Genomic DNA, 23,996 nt, shown 5'->3' with positions numbered 1-23,996 from the left:
CCAAGTGCTGGGGGATCCCTCAGGCCGCAGGAACCCCTACTGGGGGGCTGCACAGCAGGGCAAGAGGGCAGGCCAAAGCCAGAGCGGTCCAAGGGCCCAGAGGCTACTGCGTGACCCCAAGGGCAGAGGTGCCTGACTGCCCGAAGGGTGTCCTCAGCACAATGCCTGGCGAGCTGAGGTGCTTGGCCGATCAGTCCAAATGTGACACCAAGCCCCTCTTCCTTCTTCCCCTTGTGTGGGAGGATGAGCCGGTGGGGCGGGAGAGGAGGCGTGGAGCCCCCCGCCCTACCCCGGGGAGGGATTGGGCCAAGGCAGGCTGGCCCTGATGTCCGCTGTGGCAGCAGAGGGGACCTGGCACCACCAATACCCTCTCTCCTCAGGCCCTAGCCCAGCGGTGGCTGAAAATGGTCACTGGGCACAAAAGAATCGGACACGGTCAAGTCAGGCACCATTTTTTATAAAAACGCATAGTCTCATTTTCCACTCTTTAAAATCACATTCAAAAATCGGCAAAGGAGCGCCCCCGGGAGTAGATGGGAAGGGAGGGTGCACCAACCCAGCCCCAGGGGGAGGGGGCGCGACACCACACACGGCAGCGCGACTGGCACAAGGGGGCATGCGGCGGGCGGGGGTGGCGCCCTGTGGGCAGTGGCACTGACGGGACGTGGGGCTATGGGGCTGGACAGCCCGGGGCGGGGGGGCACACTGACCAGCCCAGGGTGGCGAGGGCTGGCCCCGCCTGGCCCCTCTCACTGTGCTGCCCGGCCCGTCAAAGCTGGTCACCTATGGTCCCAGGCAGATGAGGCCTCGCCCAGCCCAGGGGGGGCGGGGGACCTCAGGGCCAGGCTAGGCCAGTGTGACACAACCCACAGCTGCCTTTCTGTGGTCCCTGAGCCCGGATGCTCGGCGGGGGAGGGAGGGGGGACCGCAGGGAGGGCAGCCGCACCTGCTGCCAATGCCAGAGTCCCTCAGTGTCCAGGGAATGTGGGAATGGAGGCGGCCAGTGATACAGGGGCTCTTCCTGGGCAGGGGCACAAGAGCTCGAGTCACTGTGGCCGGGCCCTGGGGTCAGGGAGATAATGGGCCCCTCCTCCACCGACTGGCTGGAGGACAGGACAGTGCAGGACTGTGCCCCTGTCACGGGAGGGGCTTCGGTGGGAAAATTCAAGTAGTATCCCTGTGCTGCGGCCTCCCCTGGGGTGGGGGACGCTGGGCCACCCCGCTGTGCTGTGGGCACAGAGCCTGAGGGGACACAACGCGGTGCGGCATCGTCCCTGGAGAAGGGCCAGGAGGGCTGCAGGGGCTGCTGCTCCCCCCCGCCCCCTGCTCCCACCCACAGGAAGACACTGGGAGGGGAGGCCCCTGGAGGGTCGGGGCTGAGGGCGGCCGGACAGTGGCTGGGTCGGTGGCAGCAGGAGCCAAGGCAAGCGGGCCCCCCCTGGGGGCTGGGCCAGGCTGGGGCCACAGGAAATCACAATAATTACAAAATAAAACCTTTTCCGCTTTGCGGGAAAACAAATAATAAAAATTCGACAAAATAAATTAGAGGTTTATAAAAGGCGGGCGGGTCAGAGGCCGTTGGCACTGCCGCGCTGGACCAGCGGCACCTTGCTCAGCTCCACCACGGGCGAGCGCGGCTTGTTCTTCATCTTGGGCACGCGCTGCACCAGCTGCTGGGCCTCGCGGTACGCGTCACGAAGCTCCTTCTTCCACTGCACCAGCTCAGGGTCGCTCTGCGGGCACCCGGGGCCGTCAGACGGGGGGGGGGGGGGGGGGGGGCCTGGGTGCCCGAGGCTCCCTTCCCAGCCCGCCCCACCCGCCGCCGGCCCCTGGCCCCACTCACGTCGCACTGCAGCACAAACTGTTTGCCGCCGCGGATCTTGAGAAGGAGGCACTTCCGCTCCTTGATCTGCGTCTCCTCCACAGACTGGATCTCCTCCATGGTCAGCAGGCTCTGCTGCAGGGCGGGCGGGAGGGGCGGGAAGGGGCGGTGAGGACGCGGCGCGGGCTGGCGGCCCGGGCACTCACCCCGCCTCCGGCACCCGCGGGCACCAGCCCGCTCCTTACCGGGGCCTCGCCCTCGCCCCGCCACTCCAGCCGGTTGGGAAACAAGTAGAAGTACCGCCTCTGCCACTGCGTCAGGAAGGGGTTGCCCATCTTGGACATGTAGCCATGCATGATGCAGTCCTTGCCCAGGGCATAGTCTGCCGCGAGAGAGTGAGAGGCGCGCTCAGCCAGGCCCGCCCGGGGCCGGATCCTTGGTTCGGCCTCCCAGCGACCTCGGTGGCTTTCCGAAACCTGAGCCGATTTCTCATCTCCAAACTGCCCAGTGGGTGCCCACGGCAGCTACGAACCCTCACCTTCCTCGTGGCCCAACTGCTTGTTTTTGGTTTTCTTGCGGGCCTCCAGCCGGTCAGTCTCGGCATTGATGGTGTCGAAGACCGTCTCGGCCACCTCCTGCTGCCACCGCTCCGAGATGGTGAGGGGGAAGTTGCGGTAGAGTTCCTGGTCACTGTCCAGCAACTTCAGCGAGTAGACAGGGCAGGGACATCCATCCATCAGCCACAGGCCTGCCCAGCCCCAGGGCTCCCAGGCAGGAGGGGGTCTGGTCTCACACGGCCCCCCACCCTCCCAGGCACGTCTGGGGAGGAGGAGCCTGAGGCCCAGCGGCTGACAGAGCCCTGCAGGCCAGGATCAGGGCTCATGTGAGAGGCCAGGGCAGGCCCGGTACCTTGATTCCTTTTGTGTCCTCCTCGTCAAAGGAGCCAATGTCGAAGGCGTCAGCAGCGTTCACCTCCCCTCGAGGGGGGATCAGCGGGGGAGGGTACTGTAGCAGAGCACAGGCTGGGCATCAGCACCAGGCAGGGGCTACAGGGCGCCCGCCTGGCCCTGCCCCAGGCTGGTACCTTCTGCAAGAAGACCATCTGCCAGTCCAAGGAGCGGAAGAAGGGGCTCTCCTTTACCTCCTGGGCCCTGTGGGGAGATGTGGGTCATCAGGCGGGGGCGAGGCCTGGGCGCCGGAGCAGGTGGCCCAGGCTAACTCCTGCTGCCGCCGTTCTCTGGCTCTGCCACCCCGGGAAGGTTCCTCAAACCTCAGCCTGTTTCCTCATCTCTAAAATGGGGAGAACGGTTCCCACACCATAGGGCCGTTGGGAGTTTTCACATTTGTAAGTCTTGCGACATCGTGCCCAACAACTTAGTAAATGCTTAATAAACACAAAAAGCTGTTGCCATCATCATTATCATCGCCACGTTTGTTACAGGGGCCCTTCTGGAAGCCGGTCCCCCAGCAGCTCCGGCAGCTGTGCGCCAGGCAGCCCCGTCCCCTGAGAACACTGGATGGGGCTGGCCATCTCCCAACCCGTGAACCCCTCAAAAGAGGCTGGCACCAGGAGGGGGCTCCAGTGACGGGACACAGCCCTCATCCTCAGGCTAGCCTAGCAGCATGCCCAAATACCCAGGGCCTGGCAGGGAGGGAGGGCCTGGGACAGTTGGCCCTGGTCCCGGGCACTCACCCTCGACCCAGGCAGCCCAGTCTCCGGTTGACATCCCTCTGCAGCAGCCCCTCCAGCAAGGAACGGAGCTCGGGGGAGAAGGAGTCGGGCAGCTCCACAGCCTGCGGGGAGGAGTGGACACTGGCAGGGTCCGAGGATGGGACCTGGCCCCCGGCACAGGGAAAGACAGGGCCCAGCTTCCTCATTTGCCCCCAGCGGGCACATTTGTTCTGACAACACAGGGATGGGAAGCCTCTGGGGCAGGAGGCCAGAGTAAGGATGAGTGGCCCAAGTTTGTTGTTATTTGGTGAGAACCAAGAATCCATGACCCTGACACGCACAGGAGACCCCATCCCCACGGTGACCGCCCCCCATGGACTCCACCCAGCCTCCCTACACTCACCATTGTCAATGTCATGCGGTCAATCTCGTGCTTATCTTTGGTCTTGTGCTGCCGAAAGGGGCTGTGCCTGGGCAAGAGGCACAAGGTCAGAGGATAGGAATGGGGAAACCGAGGCAGGGAGCGACAATGATCCTCATCCAAAGCCAGGGATGGTGCCGCCCTAACACCCAGGCAGCTGTAGCCCCCCTCCCCTAGACACCTACCTGGACTAGGGATGAGCTCTTCCCTGTCCCGTCCCGCCCGCCGGCCGGGGAGGGCCCACTCACCCCCGCAGCAACTTGAAAAGCATGCAGCCCAGGGAGAACCAGTCAGCGCTGCTATCGTAGGCCACGCCCTTCTGCAGGACCTCAGGGGCCATGTACCCGTGGGTGCCCCTGTGGGAGCAAGGAGGCCATGAGAGGGTCTGGCGGAGGGTGCGGGAAGGGAGAGTGGGGGGCCGGGCACTCACACGCTGGCGTGGGGCTTCTTCTTGGAGAAGTCGCAGGCCAGGCCGAGGTCTGAGATGCGCACGTGACCGTGCTCGTCCAGAAGGATGTTGGCTGGCTGTGGGGGAAGCCCAGTGAGCAGCCTCAAGGGTGACTCAGGACAGGGCCTGGCCAGGCAAGATGCCAGCTAGGTCACTGTCCTCACCCTGGAGTGTTGTGGGTGTCCAGGGACAAGGCCCCGGGTGGGGTCTTCCCCTCCTTTCCCCAGTTACAACCGGAGTCCAGAAAATGGCTGGGTAGGGGGGCCGGTGAAGAAGGCAGCAGCCAGCCGACTCTGTCCCAGACGCCACTGCTCTGGGCCAGGCGGGCCAGTGGCGTGGAGGGGAGGGGGGGGCAGAGCCTCACCTTGAGGTCCCGATAGACAACGAAGCGGTTGTGCATGTGCTCCAGGCCCAGGATGATCTCGGCCGCGTAGAAGCGCATGTCGGCCTCGGAGAAAACCCCGTGCTGGGACAGGTGGTAGTGCAGGTCCCCGCCTGAGGGAGGCAGCCCCGCAGGGTGGCGCTCAGCTGCCTGTCCCAGCCCCCAGCCCCGCGGCCCACCGGGGGCCAGGCCGCGCACTCACCGTTCATGAGATCAAGGATGAAGCTGAGCTTGTCCGGCGTGTGGAATGCGTACGACATGCACACGATGAACGGACAGTCCTGGGAGGGCATGGGAGGCCAGGTCAGCAGAGGCCGCGCACGGTTCCAGGACCTGAGGCTGCTGCAGTGACCTGCCCGGGCCCTCCTGGCTCACCCCAGTGCTGACGAGGGACAGCATGATGCGCTCGTTCAGGGCCAGGGTCTCCCCCTGCTTCATCTTGATGCGCTTCTTATCCAGACACTTCATGGCGTACCTGGTGGGGAGGGGGGGGGGGGGCGCTGGCTGGTCAGTCAGTCCACACGCACCTTCAGCGCAGAGCCCAGGGCTGTGTCTGGGGGGGCGGTCCATGGGGGGCGGGGGGGGGGCAAGTCCTCAGGGCTCTTGCGGTGAGAACTGGACACTGAGACGAGGCAAGACAGAAGGCAGGAGAGAGTACTGGTGAGGCGGGGCCTCTGGGGGCCTGTGGGGGGCGGCAGCACCAACACAGAAAGGGGGGAGACAGTAGCCTCTGCAGAGACCCGCCCACGTAGGACCTGGGGGCCCCGATCCCCTCACGGCTCTTCCATGCACACCCCCAGGGGGCCCTCCCCGCCCTCAGGCATCCCACTCGACACTGGCTGAGCTGGCGCTCACATCTTGCCCGTGTCGGCCTTCCGGCACCCATAGACCTCGCCGAAGCCCCCTCGTCCGATGATGCGGTGCACGCTGAAGTCGTTCATGGTCAGCTGTGGGGCGGCAACAAGCAGGGTCAGAGCACCCAGGGCAGAGACACCCAGGCAGCGGGGGGGCCAGTCCCAGGCCCGGGACCACCCTCGCCACGCACTTACCTGCCCTGAGCCACCCTCACTGGGATCCTGGCACCGAGCCCACAGCCACCGCCCTGGGGGCTGAAGGGCAGGCTCCCCTGACCCGCCCAGCCCTGGCCGAGCTTCGGTGCCCAGCTCCCTGGGAAGGGTGGAAGGGAGGGAGCGGTCTTCCATGCCCACCCGGCCCACTCACATGGATGTTGAGCTCCACATTCTTCCACTGGCAAAATCGTGTGAATTTATCGCTGTAAGAGAAGAACCAGGGCTCAGGTGAACTTCAGAAAGTGGGCAAAATGATGCTGGGTGCGAGCCTACCCCACACCACTGCCGTTGTCTGGGGTCCCGAACCTCAGATGTCCTCTCCTGGACTCCCAGGAGTAGCGCTGGCCCAAGTGGGTTTCAGATAAGCTTAGAAAAGAGGACCTCCGGTCTGACCTGGACTTCCTCCCACTGTATCCCTGACAATGCTCATCTCATCCCTGCTTGTACACCTCCAGTGACGCAGCACTCACCCCTGTGAAACTCCCCCTCCGTTGCCTGGCAGCTGGGACCCTGAGAAAGCTGTTGCTCACATTAAGCTGAAATCTGCCTGCAACTCCCACCCACCAGGCCAGCTCTGGCCACGGGGGCCACAGAAGAAGACGGTGTGTCCTTTTGTGCCGCCCTGATGCTTCTCAGCATAGATGGGCCCAGCAAGGTGCTCAACAGTCCATGAGAAGGAATGACGCTTAGGTGGTCCTTCACACCCGGGAGAATCCCCTGGGGCTCGGAGATGCCTGGCACTAAGAAGGACAGGGTGGGACTGTGGAGGAGGTGGCGGCTAGGAGCCTGTCCTACTTCTCAGGAGTCCCTGCATGGGGCCGTTGGCGGGGCCCAGGCACCCGCCTGCCTGGATTCTCTCCTCCACACCATCCACACCCCTTCTCAGAGCTGCCTCTTCCTCCCCTGCCCCTCCCGCATATGCTCTGCTCTCACCTCTCGATGAATTTCTGGAACACGTCCCCTCGGAGGTTCTGACAAATCTCTTCAATGTATGGCTAAGGGGAGAAGCTGGAGGTTGGTGACTGAGCCAGACTGGGAGCCGGCCAGGCTCCGTGACCTCAACGGTCCCAGGGTGCCCCTGGCTGGGCAGGGAGGCAGCGGGGATAAGCCCAGCACGCACCTGGAAGAGATCCGGAGGAACCTGCTTCTTCACCAGGTGGCCCTGGACGTGCTCAGTGGCACTTTTCGAGAAGGGCTGCAGAAGACAGAGGTGGCTGTGAATCCTCTGCAGGGCCCCTGCATCTCTGCCCACACCCCAGGCCGCTCTGGGCCGGCGCTGGGGTCTAGACCTAGGGACGGGCTGGCCGCGGCACTCACGTGTGAGCAGGCCAGCAGCTCCTTCATGATGTAGGTGTCGAAGACCTCCCGGCTGCGAGCCAAGCGCTCCTCCTCTGTCTCCAGCTTCTCGTATTTCTTGATCTAGAGGACAAGATCCCCACAGGTGACACAGAGGCACCAATAGCAGGCATCTTAGAGACTGAAAGAAAGCAGCCCAACCTTCTCCCCTCTCTGCAGGCAGCGGGGGCCTCACCTCCTCATAGAACTCCACCAACGGCTTGGCCTCCTCTAGGTGTTTCAGGCAGAAGTCTCGGAAGAGCAGGTACCCTGAAAGCAAGTGTGTTGGGTCACAGGGGGCCACGCCCCTCGCTGGCCTTCCCATCAGGGCGGGCGGCGTGGGCGTGGGGCTCCCTGGGCAGAACTGGCCAAGGAGGCAGCAGCGGTGGTCTCTGCCCCAGGCAGGGACAGGACGAGGCGCCCCAAAAGCTGTCACCAGCTGAAGATTCTCAGTTTCAGGTTGAGGGGTGCCCGTCTCCCAGAACCCCAGATGTCAGCTGGAATGTGATGGGTGCTCCGGGCGCTCTGGCGAAGCAGAGGCTGACTCCGGCTCCCCGCCCTCTCCCTGCCATCTAGGGCCTGCACCGCACCCCACTGGGCGGGCTGTGTGGGTGCAGATCCACCTGGGTCAGGCCAGAGCACGGCGGGAAGGAGGAGGGCAGCCTCCCAAGGGGCCTACGTCCCTCTCCCTGGACGCCCCATATCGTGCCCCCGCCGTATCTGGCCGATTTTCACAGCAGCCCTGAGGAACAGTTGCAGAAACACACCGGCGGAGGCCTGTCGGGTGGGCCGAGCAGAAGGTTCGGCTCTACTACCCGCTGGGAGGCGCTGGGAAAGACAGGCCAGGGGGTGGGGCCTCAAAGGGCCCGAGGCCACTGGGGAAAGTAAGAGGCGGGACAAGCTATGGGAAGGGCTCCCAGGCCTCACCCCTCCCAGGGAATGGGGACCCGAGGCCCGGCCCCAGAGCAGCCCTGGAGAGCAAGGGGGAAGTAAGGGCAGTCCCCATTCCCTCCAGCCTGACATGGGTGACCAGCCTCGCACTAGATAGCTTCCATGCCTCTTTGGGGGCACTGCCTGGACACCTCCGGCAGAGCACACAGCCGTCACTTCTGGTAAAGGCGGCCTGGCCTTTGAGTCACTCGTGACCTGGGTTTCCCAGTGGGCAAGGGGCTCTCACTGAGGCCAACTCATCTGGCCCTCCAACAGTCCTGGGCAGCAAGGCTTCTGAGTCCTAATTCCTAGGTGAGGACACCAACAGGCTCAGAGAGGTAAAGCCACGTGCCCAGGGTCACACGGCACAGGCAGGGGGCCGACCCAAACTGTGCTTTTTGACGCACTGGCTCCCCAACACTGACTTCCAATGCCTGGTCCTGCCAGGCCAGGCCAGGCCACTCCCACTTCAGAGCTGAGATCCTGCTCTCCTCTCGGGAAGGCCGAACCAGAGCTGTGTGTGCCTGAAGCCTGCTTCCCGGGAACCACCCCAACCCAACCTTGCCCCGTGGGCCAGTGCTGCAGCAGCGGCACTGTAAAACAAGGGCACTGGAGGAGGAGGCTCGAGGGGCCACTGAAGCAGGTTGCTCTCAAAGAGGGCCCATGGGGGCGGGGGCGGGAGACCACAGCTCGGCAGGCGCCACAGGAAGGGCCCCGCCCCTTCCTGTCAGCTCTACCAACGGCCCCGCAGCAGCTGTGCCTGCGCCAAGGGGAAGCTGCAACTCTCAAAAACAAAAACCCAAAGGAGGAACTTCCCCGGCCGCCCTGGAAGACTGCTGGGCCCCCACCCCCTTCACGGGGCTCCCGGGGCTGACCGCCAGGGGCTGGGAGGCACAGTGGGTCACCATCCCGGGGGACGCGGGGTGCTCGTCACAATCCTGCCCCATCAGATGGGAGGCCAGACCTCCAGGGAGGGAACAGAGGCCAGCCGGCTGGGGTGGGGGCAGGAGAGCGGCCTCAGGGTCCTCCTGCCCCCTCGCCCCAGGCCCGGGGCAGCTGGACGGTGGCGGGAAGTCCTTGGGGCTGGCAGACCTCGTACTCACCCAGCTTCTGGGAGAAGATCTTCTCAAAGGTCACCTCGCCCCGGTCTTCCAGGTACTTCTGCATGACGCTTCGGATGCTGAAAGACAGCGGGGGTGGGGGGGTGCCCTCAGTGAGCCGGAGCCCCCGGGGCTCCTGCCAGGCCTGCTGGCCTTGCCTCTTCCCCCCGGGATCCAGAATGTCACTGTTCCCTCCAAGAAGGCAAACTACCAGCTCGGGCCTGCCCACCTGGGCTCTGTCCCCAAAAGCTAGGGAGGCCAGCAGGTGGCTGCTCAGAAGTCCAGTCCCAGTACTGCCTCATGCTGGCTTCGGGAACCTGGCCAAACCTCAAAAGCCGGGCCTCACCATCAGCAGATGATGGGTAACCAAAATGGGGCCTATCCTTACCACGGAACACTGCTCGGCCGTAAGGTGGGACAAAGCACTGATATACAGAAATGCCACGACATGGATGAACCCTAGCACGCAGCGAAACGAAAAAAGAGAGTCACAAAAGGCCCCCAGTTCTATGATGCCACTTATGTCGCATGTCCAGAACAGGCAAATCTACAGAGACAGAGAGCAGATTAGTGGGTGCCAGGGGCTGGGGCACAGAAGAGGAGTGACTGCCAACAGGTAGGGGGTGATGGAAATGTTCTGGAATTAGGGTGAGAGCTGCCCAATTAGGTAGGGTGAGAGTTGTACTAAAACCCACTGGGCCGCACTCTTTAAAATGATGAATTTTATGTTATGTGAATTATACCTCAGGTTTTTTTACACAGTAATAACAAGACGAAACAAAAACCAAGCCCCGGCTCCTGTGTTCCTAACATCTGAATTAAAAACATGCCCCTCTGTCCCTGGGTTGCTTGGGAGGGCAGCAAGGGAAAGGCTGGCCGTTGTGACCATGGAAAGCCCAACCCAACGGTCCCCACCCGGAAAGCTCACCTTCAACGCCAAGGGCTGTCTGGGCAAGTGACACGGGGCTATCCTTTGTGCCCGAGACAGACCTTGCCGTCCCCTCCTCCCCGCTCCTGGGTCACCTGTACACCAGCCCTGCCGGCCTGCCTGTCACGCCTCCACTGGCTCAGGCTCCCGAGGAACACTCTTAGCTGCCTGTACCGGGGACCAAGCTGCGCAGTCACACCTGAGCCAGGCAATGCTCACAAGGCCCTTAGGATATGTGGGGCCACCGGCAGGCCACCGACGGAAGACGTCGCAGCTGGTGAGGACCAGAATCAGAAAGTCTGGGCTCTGTGGCCCTGCATCCCTCTTGGAGCCCAGCGCGGGTCACCAGGGCCTGCTGCACGTTTTCTACTGGAAGGTACCACGTACCCCTGACCTCCAGGCAGGCCCTCCCAGGGCGCAAGTTCTGCATGCGTGGCTCTAAGACATGACACAGTGTGTGACAAAGCCTGACAGGACCCACTCAGGAAGGGAAGAGTGTTCTGGGCCATCACGAGAGGCTGTGTGGAGGAGGAACTTCACTGGGTTCCTCAGTGCAAACAGGATGTCAACAGGTGGCAAAGCCCAGGGCAGGTGGGTGGATGTGGGGACAAGCAGGGGAAGACCCGGCCAAGGTGAGCAAGAGGCTATCCCAGGCAGGAGGGAGCTCGGCTAGGGACGCTTGGGAAGCTCAGTCCAGGGAAGGCAGAGTCTGCTGGAGGCCCCACAGGAGGAAGCCCGGGTAGTGAGACACTAGAGGGACGGCCAGTAAGAAGGGAAAGAAACAGGGCTGGGTGCGAGCAGGCTCGGGCCATCGGGCAGGCAGAGGAGTTGACCAGGCCAGCGGGACGGCAGCCCAGGCCTGCAATGGTCTGGCCCACGAGAGAGGTGTCTGAGGTGAGAACGTTCCAGGCAGGGCCAGTGTGGCCCACGGACGCTGCCCAGCCGCTGGGCCTATGCTCGGAGGCGGGGGGACTCCTGCCCTTTTCTGCTCAGCACTCTCCTTCTGAGACGGTCTGAGCGGAAGCCCAGGCTCCACTCCCCCCAGGCTTCCGCTCGAGTTTGAGCCACACAAGGAAAGGCCACGCAAGATAACAGGAGAATTTAGAGCTATCTAAATGACTCCCTCCTCTGCTTCCCCACCCTAGAAGGCTGGAAGATGCCGTGACCTCCTCCAACAGCAAGAAGGGTGCTGATGACCAGGACAGCCCTCCCGTGTCCCTATCCTGCGACTCCAACCAACGAGAGCGGAGCTCCCAGCTGAGGGCCAGTGGCTTGGTGGCCCCACGCCAAAGTGGTGGCCACTTCAGAGCTGGTTCCCTCAGGAAAGCAAGGATGCCCTCTGCAGTGGACAGGGGCTGAGGCCAGGATGTGGTCCTCACCCAGGCCGGCACCGTCTCCCCTCCTGACCGTCACATGCCAGCTCACTTCCACCAGCCACCATCAAGAACACATCTCCCCAGCCCCAGGGGACCCACAGAGACTCACAGGCACTCGGGAGGCGAGGCCTGATTCCAAGGCCTGCTCTGTGCTCACACACGGCAGAAACTAGAGACACCTGCCCTGGGGCCTGCAGCCCAGAGACCAGAGCCCCTCATTTCCTGTGAGGGAGAGCTTAGGACCTCCTTTTTGGAGGACAGGAGGGCAGGCCAGGGGCGTGCTGGGGTGCAGCATAGCAGCCAGGGCCCAGGGCAAGGCAGCGAAGGGCCGGCAGGGTCTTGAGACCAGGCAGCCAGGAGTTAGGGGCTCGGAACCTGGGGCTCTGTAAGGGCCAAGTGCCTGGATTTCACCTGTAACGTGGAACAGGAAGGCTGGATCCTCACCACCCCTTGGCTCAGCTCTTGGCACGCCATGTCTGCACCCAAATCCCGTGTTTGGGGACATTTTGGTCTATGGAAGGGGATGGACAAGGTAATAAAGTGGGGGGCGGGGGAATCACAAAATGTCAATCCCCCACGGAGGTGAGTGGTCAGATGGAGGTCAGGTGCAGTCAAGCGGGATGATGTCCAGATGCTTCAGATCCAGATGGGAAGCCCCCCTGAGCCCCAAACTGGCTTCCTGGGAATCGGCGTGGCTGACACCAGCTTAGGGAAGGCAGCGTGATGGGAACACCCCCCGCTTCCCATCACAGGACCCGGTGACCCCCAGAACGGCTGGGAACCGGACCCTCCAGGGAAATGCCCTCTCCCCGAGGGCCCGTGGACGAGGGAGCCAGCCTGCAGCCCAGCCTTCTCCCTTCCCGGTGGCTCTGCTGTGGGGTCAGCCCAGGAGAAAGCAGAAAGTGGGGCACCGGTGGCCAGACCCCGCCTCCCCTCTGGAGCTGCATGGGACGCCTCTCTTCCCAGCCCACAGCACTTCACTTTCTTCCTTAAAAAGAAAAAAAAAGTTTTCTAAATAAAATAAACAACCGCCCCCCCATCCAAACACAAGATTGGACTGAGCAAAGCCTTGAATGGAAGGTCCCCAAAGCGACAGCGTTGGGGTTTCCTGTCTGTTCTCATGGGGCTGGTGGCCAAGGGAGCCGGTAGTTTAGAAAAACGTGTTATGGGGCACATTCCCGCCGGGTGGCAAATACAGGCTGGCACGGGCAGCAGTGGTGGCCTCCTGGGCTGGGTCACCTTCATCTCCAACACCCGCTCCCTGATACTGGCAGAGTCTAGGGTGGCGACGAGCCCAGAGCAGCATTTCTGCCCCCACCCAGGCCAACAAGTCCGACATACAGGAGCACGTGGCTCCCCGACCAACTCTGGGTTGTCAGGACAGCCAGACGCCTGCATCCTCCCCGCCAGAAGGACCCTCAGACGCTCAGTCTCTCTGGGGAAGGGCCCCTGGCTGCCTTGGCTCTTGCGGTCAGGGGGACACCCACGCCTGAGTTCCAAACGGCTCTCCCCAAGTCCCCTCCGTGGAGGAGGCCAGGCCAAGTCACAGACTTTAACCGTCCAGTTGGCCCACTTGTGAAATGAGGACGTCAACAAATTTCTGAACTGTCACCACCGCGCTGGCCAGTTGAAAAGCCTGAGGGGGCGCCTGGGTGGCTCAGTCGGTGAAGCAACAGACTCTTGGTTTGGTTTCAGGTCATGATCTCATGGTTTGTGAGATCGAGGCCCGAGTCCAGCTCTGCACTGTCAGTGCAGAGCCTGCTTGCGATTCTCTCTTCTCTCTCTCTCTCTGCCCCTCCCCACCTCATGCGTGTGAGTGTGTGTGTGTGTGTGTGTGTGTGTGTGTGTGTGTGTGCACACGCTCTCTCTCTCTCTCAAAATAAATAAACTTTTAAAAATTTCTAAAAAAAATAAAATGAATACATAAAATAAAAAAATAGAGAGCCTGAGAGGACACAGCAGAATTGTCCTAAGACGCTAGCTTGCTGTGAGAGCTCCCCTCCTGGAGGCAGCCCTCCCGCTGGGATCCCCCAGACTGCACCTCTTCTAGAACATGATCATAAGCTATTTGGTCTCGTTTGGGTCTTTGCCCCACACCCTCCCACATCCTCAGAGGGTGCCGCCTGCTGCCAGGCCTCCTGACTGGCGAGCTCTGACCAGGGCTGGGGCCGGGTGAGTGGCTCACAGACCAGCCTCACACACTCATGCTCATCAGCCTGAGGACCCAGGGGTGGGGGGCGGGGGGTGGGGGGAGGGGGGCGGGGACAGAACCTGATACCAGCCCCTGACGAAGCAGCAAGGGCCCCGTGGCAGGAGGGCCTGCTGCCTACGGCCAGGGCTGTTCGCTTCGGCCCCAGCCGCTCCCAGGAGCAGGCCAAGCCTGACACTGAGGGGGAGAGCGCGTCCTCCCCCGCAGCCCGGAGTGTGGGCAGGGGTGACAGGACGGCAGGCAGGCAGGAAGGGGGTGAGGGCTGTGGGGGAGAACTTCCGGTGCCTTCTGGAACCACACGGTTCAGAAGAAAGGCAAGGTCCCTTGCTCTGTGGCACAGAGGCCGATCCTGGCCCTCACGGACGACTCCCACACAGGGTCACAGACGGCAGCTCGTGTGGACGAGCAAGGGCTGGGGGCAAACGCGCTTGTTTGGTTTTGATGGTGAGGAAATCTAGGCTGGAAGCTGAGTGGCCTGCCCAGCATCCCACATGGAGACAGCAGCCAGAAAACGTCCAACTCTCCCCGAGAAAAGGCGACTCGCCAGGCAGGGGCCTTCCCCTGCAAGCTCTGCAGAGGACCCCGGACTTGTACCCCGGCTGCCTCCCCCTCCGTCCACTGCCAGTGCTGTGGGCAGCGGGTAGCATCTCTCCTGGGAGCCCGGCGGGCTACGGGCAGCTTCGGCTGGCACCTGGCAGGCCGGGGCGTCACCGGGATGCCAGAGTTGTGAAAGCCCAGGACGGTGCAGGATGGCACGGGGGCGGCAGGGCCTGGTGGGTCTGGCACGGCCACGCCTTGAATAGCCACGCTCTGGGAGAGGACAGTGAACGAGCCGGCGGAGCAGAGGCCGTGGCTGTGGCAGCGGCTCCTCCGTGGCATTTCCAGGAAACCTGGCACTGAGGTGGCAGCAGGAGGAGGAAGTCCCCTGGGGCTTCTTATTAATATTTCTCAATGACTTGCCCTGGGGCTCAGTGTCCTCAGCTCGAGAACAGGGCCGCATACCAAGTGGGAGAGACCAACCCTGAAGGCCACCCGGAAAGGCCAAGCCCAGGGAAGAGAAAGAGACACGCACTAGGTGGCATGCACACAAGCACCCCCCCCCCCCCCCGCGCAAACGCCCAAGCCACCCAGGCTCCCAACAGTCAGTGCGGTGGCCACGACGCGGCTCCTTGCGGGATGTGCGGGAGGGAGGGGGAGGGGGGTGCTCTCTGGCGGCCTTGTCACATGTCACGGCTTCTATGCTAACATGACCTGAGTACCACACCCTGCAATTTACTACCATTATGTTAAAACGCACCAAGAACAAAGTTCCGGGGCCCCGGGGCCCGTGGTTCCCAGGAAGGGGCTGTCCACCCCGACCTGGGTGGCCTCCAGAGTCAGAGAATGCCCCGCTCAGAGACAGAGCTGCTAACACTTTTACACCAGAAAACTCGCTTCTGAAACCCTGCTCCTCTGCCAACACAGATGCCACCCTTCGAGGCAGCAGAGATGCAGAGAAGGAATGTTATTTAGAAAAAAGCTGCAGCCAAACACGTCATTTTCAGTATCTCTTACTTGAAACAGATCAGTGATAACTTGAGCACAACTCTCTGTCTTACGTGACCAACAGAGCACAGTGGCCCCTTGGGGCCACAGGAGGAAGGGGCAGGTGTGAGGGAGGCTGTGCGATCCTCAAAGACTCTCACGTGCTCCTGGCGTTGGCTGTTTGCTCCGAGGCAGGAGCAGAATATCCTGGAAGCACCAGCCGTGCGCGCGCAGCCCCTGGGTGCCCGGGGCGGGGAGGAAGCGCCGCTGCAGAGTGCCTACACCTGACGTCACCGGGAATTTACTACTAGGGATTGATCGTGCATTAATAGGACACGTTATTCCTGGTTTGACAGAGCCCAGATTCCCCTGCACAGATTCCAACCCATAATGCTCATGCTCCCTTCAAATCCACTTACTGAGGGAACAGCGGGAGGGCGGGCAAGCAACTTAATGGCAAAAATGTGAAACCCCATGGCACGGAGAGGAGCGCAGATGGGAACAGACGTCCCAGAGACCCACTCCTGAGCAAAGGAGGGGCTTCAAAGGCCCAGAGGGAATGACTGCTGAAAAGATCACCTTGTTTGGCGGGGTGTGGGAGTGAGGAGGAGAGCTACCGCTGGGGTAGAAAGTTCTGGGTGAGGGACAAAGGCTGGAAATAAACAGCGTTTTGCTGGTGATGGAGAAGTGGAGGAGGAAGGGAGGAAACCTTCCCCTGCACCCCTTCCCCGCCCCCCCCCATACAAATCGTGGGCAGGAAGTCCTGGAGGCAAAGAGTTAACAGGAACGAAGAAGCAGAGGAAGAGTGGCCCGGTCTGGGAGACAGGGAAGCCAGAAAAGGGCAGGAAGGAGGAAATCCACGGTGGGGGAGGGACCAGGAAAGAGCTGAGAAAATGGGAGGCTGCAAGAGGCACCCGGCTCCGACAATCTGCTGCTGGGGCTGCCACCGTCACCAGGGAGGGCAGGGGCATCTCCTGGGACCGCCTGAGCGAGGCTCCTGAGCCAGGAGCCCAGAGATTAATTACACCCGGCCTCCGTGGTCATATTAAGCAAATGACAGTAATTACAGGACCGCTGCTGGTGGAGGGAGAGCAGCTCCATCGGGGAGAAGCACAGACCACAGGCCCGAGGGCTGAAGGAGCACTGCGAGGTCATCCCTGGGGGGGCGGGCCCTGGCTTTACCGAAGGGAAAACAGAGACAGGTGCGGTCAGGAGAAGGGACATGCTGGGATCGCAGCAGGATCACAAGCCGGGTCTCCTGTCTCCCAGCCACACAACACTGCCTCCTTCCACGAGGAGGTCGAGAAATGGGTCTGTTCCCTCAGATTCTATAGGGTGACAGAAGGGGAGGACCCTGTGCCAACTCAAAGTGGCACTGTGCCTGCCCAACAGCTCCTGTTCCTGGCCCTGACAAGTCAGAGCTGATGCCAGCCCCAGCTCCCGGCCAAGCCACAACCTGGGCACCAGCTGCAGGCAGGCTGCCAAGACGGACCACCCCAAGGTGGGAACGTCTCCAAATGGCATCTCGTCATGGACGAACCACGGCCATTCTTCCTGACCCTGACCCTGTGGGTGAGGGGAAGACGTGACCCCAGGCAGGAGCTGCCTCCTCCGCGTACTAGCTTTGTCAGAGCGGCTCCATTCTGTCCCAGATGACGGGGCAGGGGCCGGGCCTTGTGCCCTGCCGCTTCCAGGCCAACCCCCAGACCACGGCGACCCAGACGAGGGGTGCCAGAGGGGAGAACAGCGGGGGTACAGCGTTGTGTGGAGGAAATGAAGCACAGCAGGAGGTCCGGAGACCTGAGTTCAAATTCCAGCTCGCCTCTGGGACTAAGTCTCCTCCCCTTCCTGGGCCTCAGTTGCTCCAAATATTAAACGGGAGAATACCACCTTCGGGGCCCTGCTTTCCCACAGTTGTGGAAAGAATCAGCTGGAGTAAAAGCTATCTTGCAAACTGGGAAGCGCTAGGCAAACGTAAGACACAGTCATCGTGACCTTCCAGGGCAGGAGGCATCCGACCACCAGGTGTGCGAAGCCTAAACGCAAAGGCTGGCATGTCCTCCGTTAGGAGAGGCCTGGCCTCAGGTCACCGACGGGCGCTGCGGGAGCCTCTATCCATCTCACAGCAGTGGTGCCTCTGTCCAACGCTGTGCTGCTGGATGGCGACCCCCTATGAGAAGCCATGACACCTGGGTCTTGGTCTCCTGCTGTTCCCCTAAAACTCACAGCCTGGTTCCAGACATCACCCGGTCCTGATATTTCTTGAGCAACTGCTACACGTGAGGCATGGCCGTGCCAACTTCACGGGTTGGTTTTCGGATCAACTGAGATGACAGATGTCATAATAAATAATAAATTGTTATAATTTCCACCATCGTTCCTATCAGCGTCGTCACTACCACAGATGGTAAAGGGGACAGGAAAAGAGGAACATCTCATTTCTCAGGGTTCTAACACCTGCAGGGCCAACCCAAGGCGGGGCCCCATCGGGAGCAATGCATTCTGGGGAGAGATTACCCAAACACAGAGAGTTCCAGAAAAGGTTCTGCCTGACACTTTGCAGAGCCCCAACCTGCAGGAGGGTCTCGAGGCCACAGCCACCAAGGAGAGCCGTTGTGAGCCCCAGAGGCTGACTCCCCCCCGTTTCCTCCCTCGTGGCTTTGTCATTTCTGAACTCATTTTTGTTCTAACTGTCGCTGCTCCCTGGACAGCCCCCAGCTGACAGTCAGCCTGGTTCCTGTTTTGAGAAATCTGATTGCAAATGTCTTAGAAAAAAACGGGCCCTAACGGCCTTTTCAACATGCAGACCAATTTTCCTCTCCCAGGCCTGGTGTTCAGTCAATCCGAAACCCAGTGAACAGGGCACAGAGAAGGGTGCTGGAGATGTAGCCAAGGCACTCCCCCCAGCTTTGCGCTCTGCTTCAAAGGCTTAGGACGCCATGGGGTCACGACCCTTGTTTCACGCTACCCACATTTCACAGATGAGAAAACCGAGGCCCAGAAGCGGAGGGGAAGGGACTTGCCCAAAGTCACGTGACAGCTAGGACAGGCCCAGGTTCCCAGGCCAGCCAGGCTTCCAGCATGCCGGCTCTCAGGCATGAGCAATCGTGGTGGGCACACAGCTGTCGCAGATGCAGAACAGCCAGGCCCCGGCTCAGGCCTGAGTAGTAGACATGACGTGGACGTGGAAGCCAGAAGCCCTGATCTGGTGGCGAGGCGCCAGCCTGGACTACCTGTGACACAGGGCGAGCCGCTCACCTCCGGGGCTTCTGCTTCCCCACCCGTTCGGTGGAGACAAAACTGCACCTGTCCTACCTGCTGACAGGTTGCAGTGCGGCTCACACGATGGGAAAATACTCTAGGAGCCATAAAATGCTGGCCAAACCTCAGCAACGGTCCATATCCTGAAGAGAACGTGCCTACATCCTGAACAGTTTCAACTTTGATACCGGGTGCAGTGACATCAATAGTCTCACGGAGAGGTGGCAGCCGTGGTCCAGCTGCTGCAGAGGTGCCGGGATATCCTCTGGCAAACAGCAGCCACGGGACACCACACGCAGGGCCGCCAGAGGAGGCATCGGAGGGGAGAGGGGCAGTGGGTGTCTCCCCCGCTGGGCTGGGGCACGCGCGCCACACCCTGCTCCCCCCCACCACCACCCCGGCCCCCAAAGCACTCTTAAACCCTACCCCAAGCCAGTGACCCTCCAGATGGGTGGGGGAAGACCAGGAAGACTTGCTGCCTCCCGCAAAACCTCACGCAAGTGTCGACCAGAGAGAGGGGGCTAGGAGTGGGGGTGCTGCAACCCCAAGGCGGGGTGCCGGGAGTCGGGAAAGCTCAGGGATGGGGGATGTAGTCAGGCCAGGTGGCCGGTGGCAGGTAGAGGAGGGGACCCCACGGGGACCAGGGGCTGCCGGGAGGGGCATGAAGGGCAGCACGGGGCCCCTGTGGGAGAAGGCAGGAGCGCGGGGCCCCCGGGGGCGAGGGCAGGCAGCGTGTACGAAGGGAAGGGAGGCAGTGGGGCAGGGGGCACTGCGCGGCCCGGGGAGCCGGCGGGGCCGGGAAGCCCCGGGTTCAGGTGCACTGGGCCTGGGGCCGAGGGGTCGGGTCGGGGTGGCCGAGCCCCGAGCGGTGGCCGGGGCACGGGGCACTGGGGGGAGGGGGGGGGTCAGGGGCCGGCGGCGGGGTGGTCTGGGGCCGCGGGCTCCGGGTTCGGGGAGCGGGCCCGGCCGGCGGCCGCCTCACCTGGGTTCGGGCAGCAGGATCTTCTTGCTGGCGCGCGCGGCCGGCGTGGCCTTGCTCTTCTCCATGGCCATCAGGTAGCTCACATCGGCCAGCACCGCCTCCAGGTCCGCCATCTTGGCGGCGGCGGCGGCCTCTCCCGCCGCTCGGCTCGGCTCCGCTCCGCTCGGCGCGCTCGGCCCCGGCCCGGCCGCTCCGTCGGCCTCGGGCGCCGCCGCCCGCCTGGCCCCGCTCGGCGCCCGCGGCTCCGCTCGCCGCGGCTCACAGGCGGCGCCGCCCCATGGCGCCGGCTCGGGCCCGGCCCCGGCTCGCTCCGCTCCCGCCGGGACTGCAGTCGGGCCGCCGCCGCCGCCGCCGCCGCCACCGCCGCCGCCCGCGCCCCGGAGCCGCCGCCGCCTCCGGCCCCGCCTGCCGCGCACAGCGCCAGCGAGCCCGCGAGGGGCCGGGCGGGCGGGCGGGCGGCGGCGCCCCCTGGAGGCCGCGCGGGCTGGCCCGAGCCTGACCCCCCTTGGCCGCGCGGACCCCTTCCCAGACCCGACCCTGACCCCGCCCCGGGCCTGGGCCGTGGCCCTTGACCCCAGACCTGGAACTCGCCGCGGGACCCGGGACCGAAGAAGACCCCGGACCCACACCTTGACCACAGCTCGGATCCTGACTCGGACCTCAGAATCCACAACAGACCGTGGCCCTCACGCCAGACTGGCACTTCAGAACATGATCTCGCGGACTTGGACCTCAGACGCCGGACGTAACCGCTGACTTCTGGATCTTGGTGGAAGTGTCTGACCTGATATTAGTCCTCGACGACATTCCTGAGCCCGGCCTCCAAATAGGACCCCAGGACTGGACCTCGGACCACTGCCTTAGACCACTGCATTAGACTCTGTGACCGGAGGTCACAGCCCCGTGGCTCTCTCCACACCCAGACCTTGACACTGACCCCAGACCCCCCACAGGACCCCAGATATAGTTTTAGGACCATGATCTCAAACACTGGTCCCATCCTGGTTACTAACTCCAACCTTGATTCGAACCCCAGACCCAGACCCAATATCAAGAACTCTGAACATGGGAGTGCCTGGGTGGCTCAGTGGGTTAAGCGTCCTACTCTTGATTTCGGCTCAGGTCATGATCTTACGGTTGTGAGACTGAGTCCCGCATGGGGCTCTGAGCTGGGTGTGGAGCCTGCTTAAGATTCTCTCTCTCCCTTTCCCTCTGTTCTCTCTCTCTCTCTCTTTCAAAACAAACAAACAAACAAACAAACAAAACAAAGTAACAACAACAACTCACTCTCAACATGGACCCAGGACCAGGACATCCAATGCAACCAGGGACCCAATCTAGACCTAGAACACTTAACAGGTCACCATGAACTTGGGACTTGACAACTGCAGTCAGACTCCAGGTCTATGCCAGCTCCAGTCCCCACCCCTTCTGTTCTAGACCCAACTCTTGACCAAGGATTTCCACGAGGATAAAGGACCCTGCACCAACCTCCACCCTTCCTGGACCAGCTTGTGCTTGGCCTGCACCCCATCCCATCTATGGAATCTAATGGAATCATCATGATTTTACAACGTGGGATCAAACCTCTCTCAGCCTAGGAGGACACAGGAGTCTCAGTGGTTCCTGGTAAGGGAAATTCACTGTACGGAGAACACTCAGGGTGGGGAGGGAAGGTCCATGTGTCTCAAAGCAGCGCCCTCTATCTCTATAGAGCCTCTCTCTGTTTTCCAAGATGACAAGATCCCTTCCTAGTCCCCGGGCACATGGGACTCAAGCCTGCCTCATGCCAGTTTATGAACCTCAGGCCAGTAACCAGAACCCTCTGGCAAAGCAGTGCCCCCTCAGCCCCTCTCTGTGCATTTCTCAGGCTACCGTCTGAGGTCAGCACCAGAGGACATCAGGAATAGCAAGGTCCCTTCTCAGTGGGCAACACTACCATCCACCCAGATCCCCAAGTCAGAACTCCAGGTATCATCCTCAACAACTCCCTCGTCCCCTGGCCGAATCTCTCGCCACACTCTCTTGTCTGGCCTGAGAATCATCTTCTTCTTCTTCTTCTTCTTCTTCTTCTTCTTCTTCTTTTAATTTTTTAAATATTTATTTATTTTTGAGAGAGAGACAGAGCATGAGTGGGGGAGGAGCAGAGAGAGAGGGAGACACAGAATCCAAAGCAGGCTCCAGGCTCTGAGCTGTCGGCACAGAGCCCGACGCGGGGCTTGAATTCAAGAACCGTGAGATCATGACCTGAGCTGAAGTCGGATGCTTAACCGACTGCGCCACCCAGGTGCCCCTGGCCTGAGAATCTTCTTAAACTTGTCCCCTTCTCAGGATCCCCATGGCTGTTACCCTGATGCAGGCCCTGACCAGAGACGCCTCTCCCAAATCTAGACCTGATGGCGTTACTAGGGACTTTGGAATCTGCTGAGAGTGGCGGATGGGGGTTGGGTGCTCTAGGCAACCCCCCCGCCCACCTCTACTCAAAGCAGATCAGGTGAGCAAGTTCCTTAAGTCAAGGAACGGGGATGACTGGACCCTGCTCCCCTCTCCTGCCTGTACTGTCACCATTCTCTGCACCTGCCCACCCACCCGTTCTCACCTCTGTGCCATTGTTCTTTCCCGTGTCCAGAAGCGCTCTGTGGGCCTTCTTCCCTGGCTGACTCCTGCGCATCCTTTTAAGAAAAGACCCACCTCCCCCAGCCTCCCTGACCCCAAACTGTGTACATCTCCAATTGTGTTCTTAGCACCTATTTCCTTGATTTGAAAACATCATCAATTGCAAAATGTATCAAGTTTTTGAAGGGGGTGGGAGGGTGGAGCTTTATTAAATGTTTGTATCAATTGGAAAAGGCATCCTGATGTTGGATATGCTGACGGAAAAGAGAAAAGACAACGTACATACAGTCTCCAAGTGTGACTGATGCTCCTAGTTCATCTTTTGCCCCAGGGCCCACCACAGGACCTGACACAGAAGGGCATAGTCTGTTCGATCAATGAATGAGGGACTGAACGAATGAGCTCCTCAGCCCAACGTTGCATATAGAGTTTGGGGGCAGAACAGGGCCAGAGGCACACAAGGATGCCTCACAGGAGGCCTCTGGCCTCCCCTCCTCCTACCCCACCCGACTCTTCAACTCTCCAGGACTGACTACAGCCACACACTGGCCTGGGTTTTCTGGAACAGTCCCTATTTTAGTTTAGTTTAGTTTAGTTTTACTTTAGTGTTTATTTTTTGAGGGGGGGGAGGGGCAGAGTGAGGGGGGGCAGAGGATCTGAAGTGGATTCTGTGCTCACAGCCGCGAGCCTGATGTGGGGCTCGGCTCATGAACTGTGAGATCATGACCTGAGCCAAAATCAAGAGTTGGATGCTCAACTGACTGAGCCACCCGGGTGCCCCCAGCCCCTATTTTAAAAGTTCTTCCTGAGGGGGCAGCTACATGGCTCAGTTGCAGCCCCCCTTTTTTAATGTTTATTTTTGAGAAAGAGAGAGAGCAGTGGGGGAGGCACAGAGAGAGGAGGACAGAGGATCCAAAGTGGGCTCCATGCTGACAGAAGAGAGCTGGATGCGGGGCTTGAACTCACAAATCGTGAGATCACAACCGGAGCTGAAGTCAGATGCTTAACCGACTGAGCCACACAGGCGCCCTGCCACTCTTGATCTCCGGGTTGTATGTTCAAGCCCCGTGGTGGATATAGAAGTTACTTTTATTTATTTATTTTTTTTTCAACGTTTTTTTTTTTTTTTAATTTATTTTTAGGACAGAGAGAGACAGAGCATGAACGGGGGAGGGGCAGAGAGAGAGGGAGACACAGAATCGGAAACAGGCTCCAGGCTCCGAGCCATCAGCCCAGAGCCTGACGCGGGGCTCGAACTCACGGACCGCGAGATCGTGACCTGGCTGAAGTCGGACGCTTAACCGACTGCGCCACCCAGGCGCCCCGAAGTTACTTTTAAAAATACATACATACATCAGTTCTTTCTGATGAACTTGTCAGACTAGAATCCCTGTGGGTTCTGAAAGGCCAGCCACCTGCTCCAGGAGGTGGCCCTACCTTCTCCTCCCCGGCTGAAAACCCTACGCTACCCCTGCTCAGGCCCAACCCACATCCCCAGCAGGCCTGAAGCCGGGGTCCTTTGAGAGAAAGCCAGCCTCCAGGGCAGCCCTCGCTAAATCCTGGAACCCCAGAAAGCAGCTTCTGGAGCCCTGGGTGGGAAGAGGTTGAGGTGCGTCCTGGCCCTGGGGAGGCAGGTTTGGGGGGTGATGCTGCCCTCTAGTGGTTGAGGGAAGGTTGATTGTAAATTTGTTCTTTTCGTCCTTTTTTAAATTTTTTTTTAAATATTTATTTATTTATTTTGAGAGAGAGAGAGACAGACAGACAGACAGAGGGACAGAGAGAGAATCCCAAGCAGGCTCCGTGCTGTCAGTGCAGAGACCGATGTGGTACTCAATCTCATGACTTGAGCTGAAAATCAAGAGTCAGATGCTTGACTGACTGAGCCACCCAGGCACCCCAGTCATTCTTTCTCTTAAGCCT

At 61.0% G+C, this 23,996-nt stretch overlaps 1 protein-coding gene and 2 long non-coding RNA genes across 6 annotated transcripts; 2 read left to right on the top strand and 1 right to left on the bottom strand.

Annotated features, from left to right (window-relative positions):
* Nucleotides 1–441: 441 nt before the first annotated feature.
* Nucleotides 442–19,644, bottom strand: GRK2 (G protein-coupled receptor kinase 2). Of its 4 annotated transcripts, none has more exons than XM_047070027.1 (22): nt 19,461–19,644; nt 12,272–12,472; nt 9,184–9,260; nt 7,347–7,420; nt 7,133–7,234; nt 6,936–7,010; nt 6,749–6,810; nt 5,967–6,018; nt 5,601–5,692; nt 5,121–5,220; nt 4,948–5,026; nt 4,728–4,858; nt 4,346–4,440; nt 4,164–4,271; nt 3,898–3,964; nt 3,516–3,616; nt 2,907–2,973; nt 2,732–2,827; nt 2,361–2,523; nt 2,068–2,204; nt 1,844–1,954; nt 442–1,733 (listed from the first exon to the last, which is right to left on the bottom strand). In XM_047070027.1, exons 1-22 carry the CDS (start codon nt 19,571–19,573, stop codon nt 1,569–1,571), a joined length of 2,268 nt encoding a protein of 755 aa, XP_046925983.1. In that variant the 5' UTR covers nt 19,574–19,644; the 3' UTR covers nt 442–1,568. The 4 variants fall into 4 exon arrangements, with proteins under 4 accessions (XP_046925983.1, XP_046925982.1, XP_046925984.1 ...); XM_047070026.1 differs by having other exon boundaries at nt 1,844–1,957; nt 19,461–19,642; XM_047070028.1 differs by lacking the exon at nt 12,272–12,472 and having other exon boundaries at nt 1,844–1,957; nt 19,461–19,640.
* Nucleotides 8,900–12,512, top strand: LOC124504591 (uncharacterized). Its single transcript, XR_006960491.1, has 2 exons — nt 8,900–9,235; nt 11,254–12,512. It is a non-coding gene; the product is annotated as an uncharacterized LOC124504591 (long non-coding RNA).
* A 1,022-nt stretch (nt 19,645–20,666) lies between the features above and the next one.
* Nucleotides 20,667–22,582, top strand: LOC124505131 (uncharacterized). Its single transcript, XR_006960565.1, has 3 exons — nt 20,667–21,089; nt 21,331–21,431; nt 21,792–22,582. It is a non-coding gene; the product is annotated as an uncharacterized LOC124505131 (long non-coding RNA).
* Nucleotides 22,583–23,996: the final 1,414 nt, after the last annotated feature.

Source organism: Lynx rufus, unplaced genomic scaffold (genome assembly GCF_022079265.1).
Source record: "Lynx rufus isolate CCGP_SWC_20201006 ecotype Redwood Valley unplaced genomic scaffold, mLynRuf1.p SCAF_9, whole genome shotgun sequence".
NCBI lineage: Eukaryota > Metazoa > Chordata > Mammalia > Carnivora > Felidae > Lynx > Lynx rufus.
The sequence above is the reverse complement of the archived record's forward strand: the minus strand, read 5'-3'. Positions and strand labels throughout refer to the sequence as shown.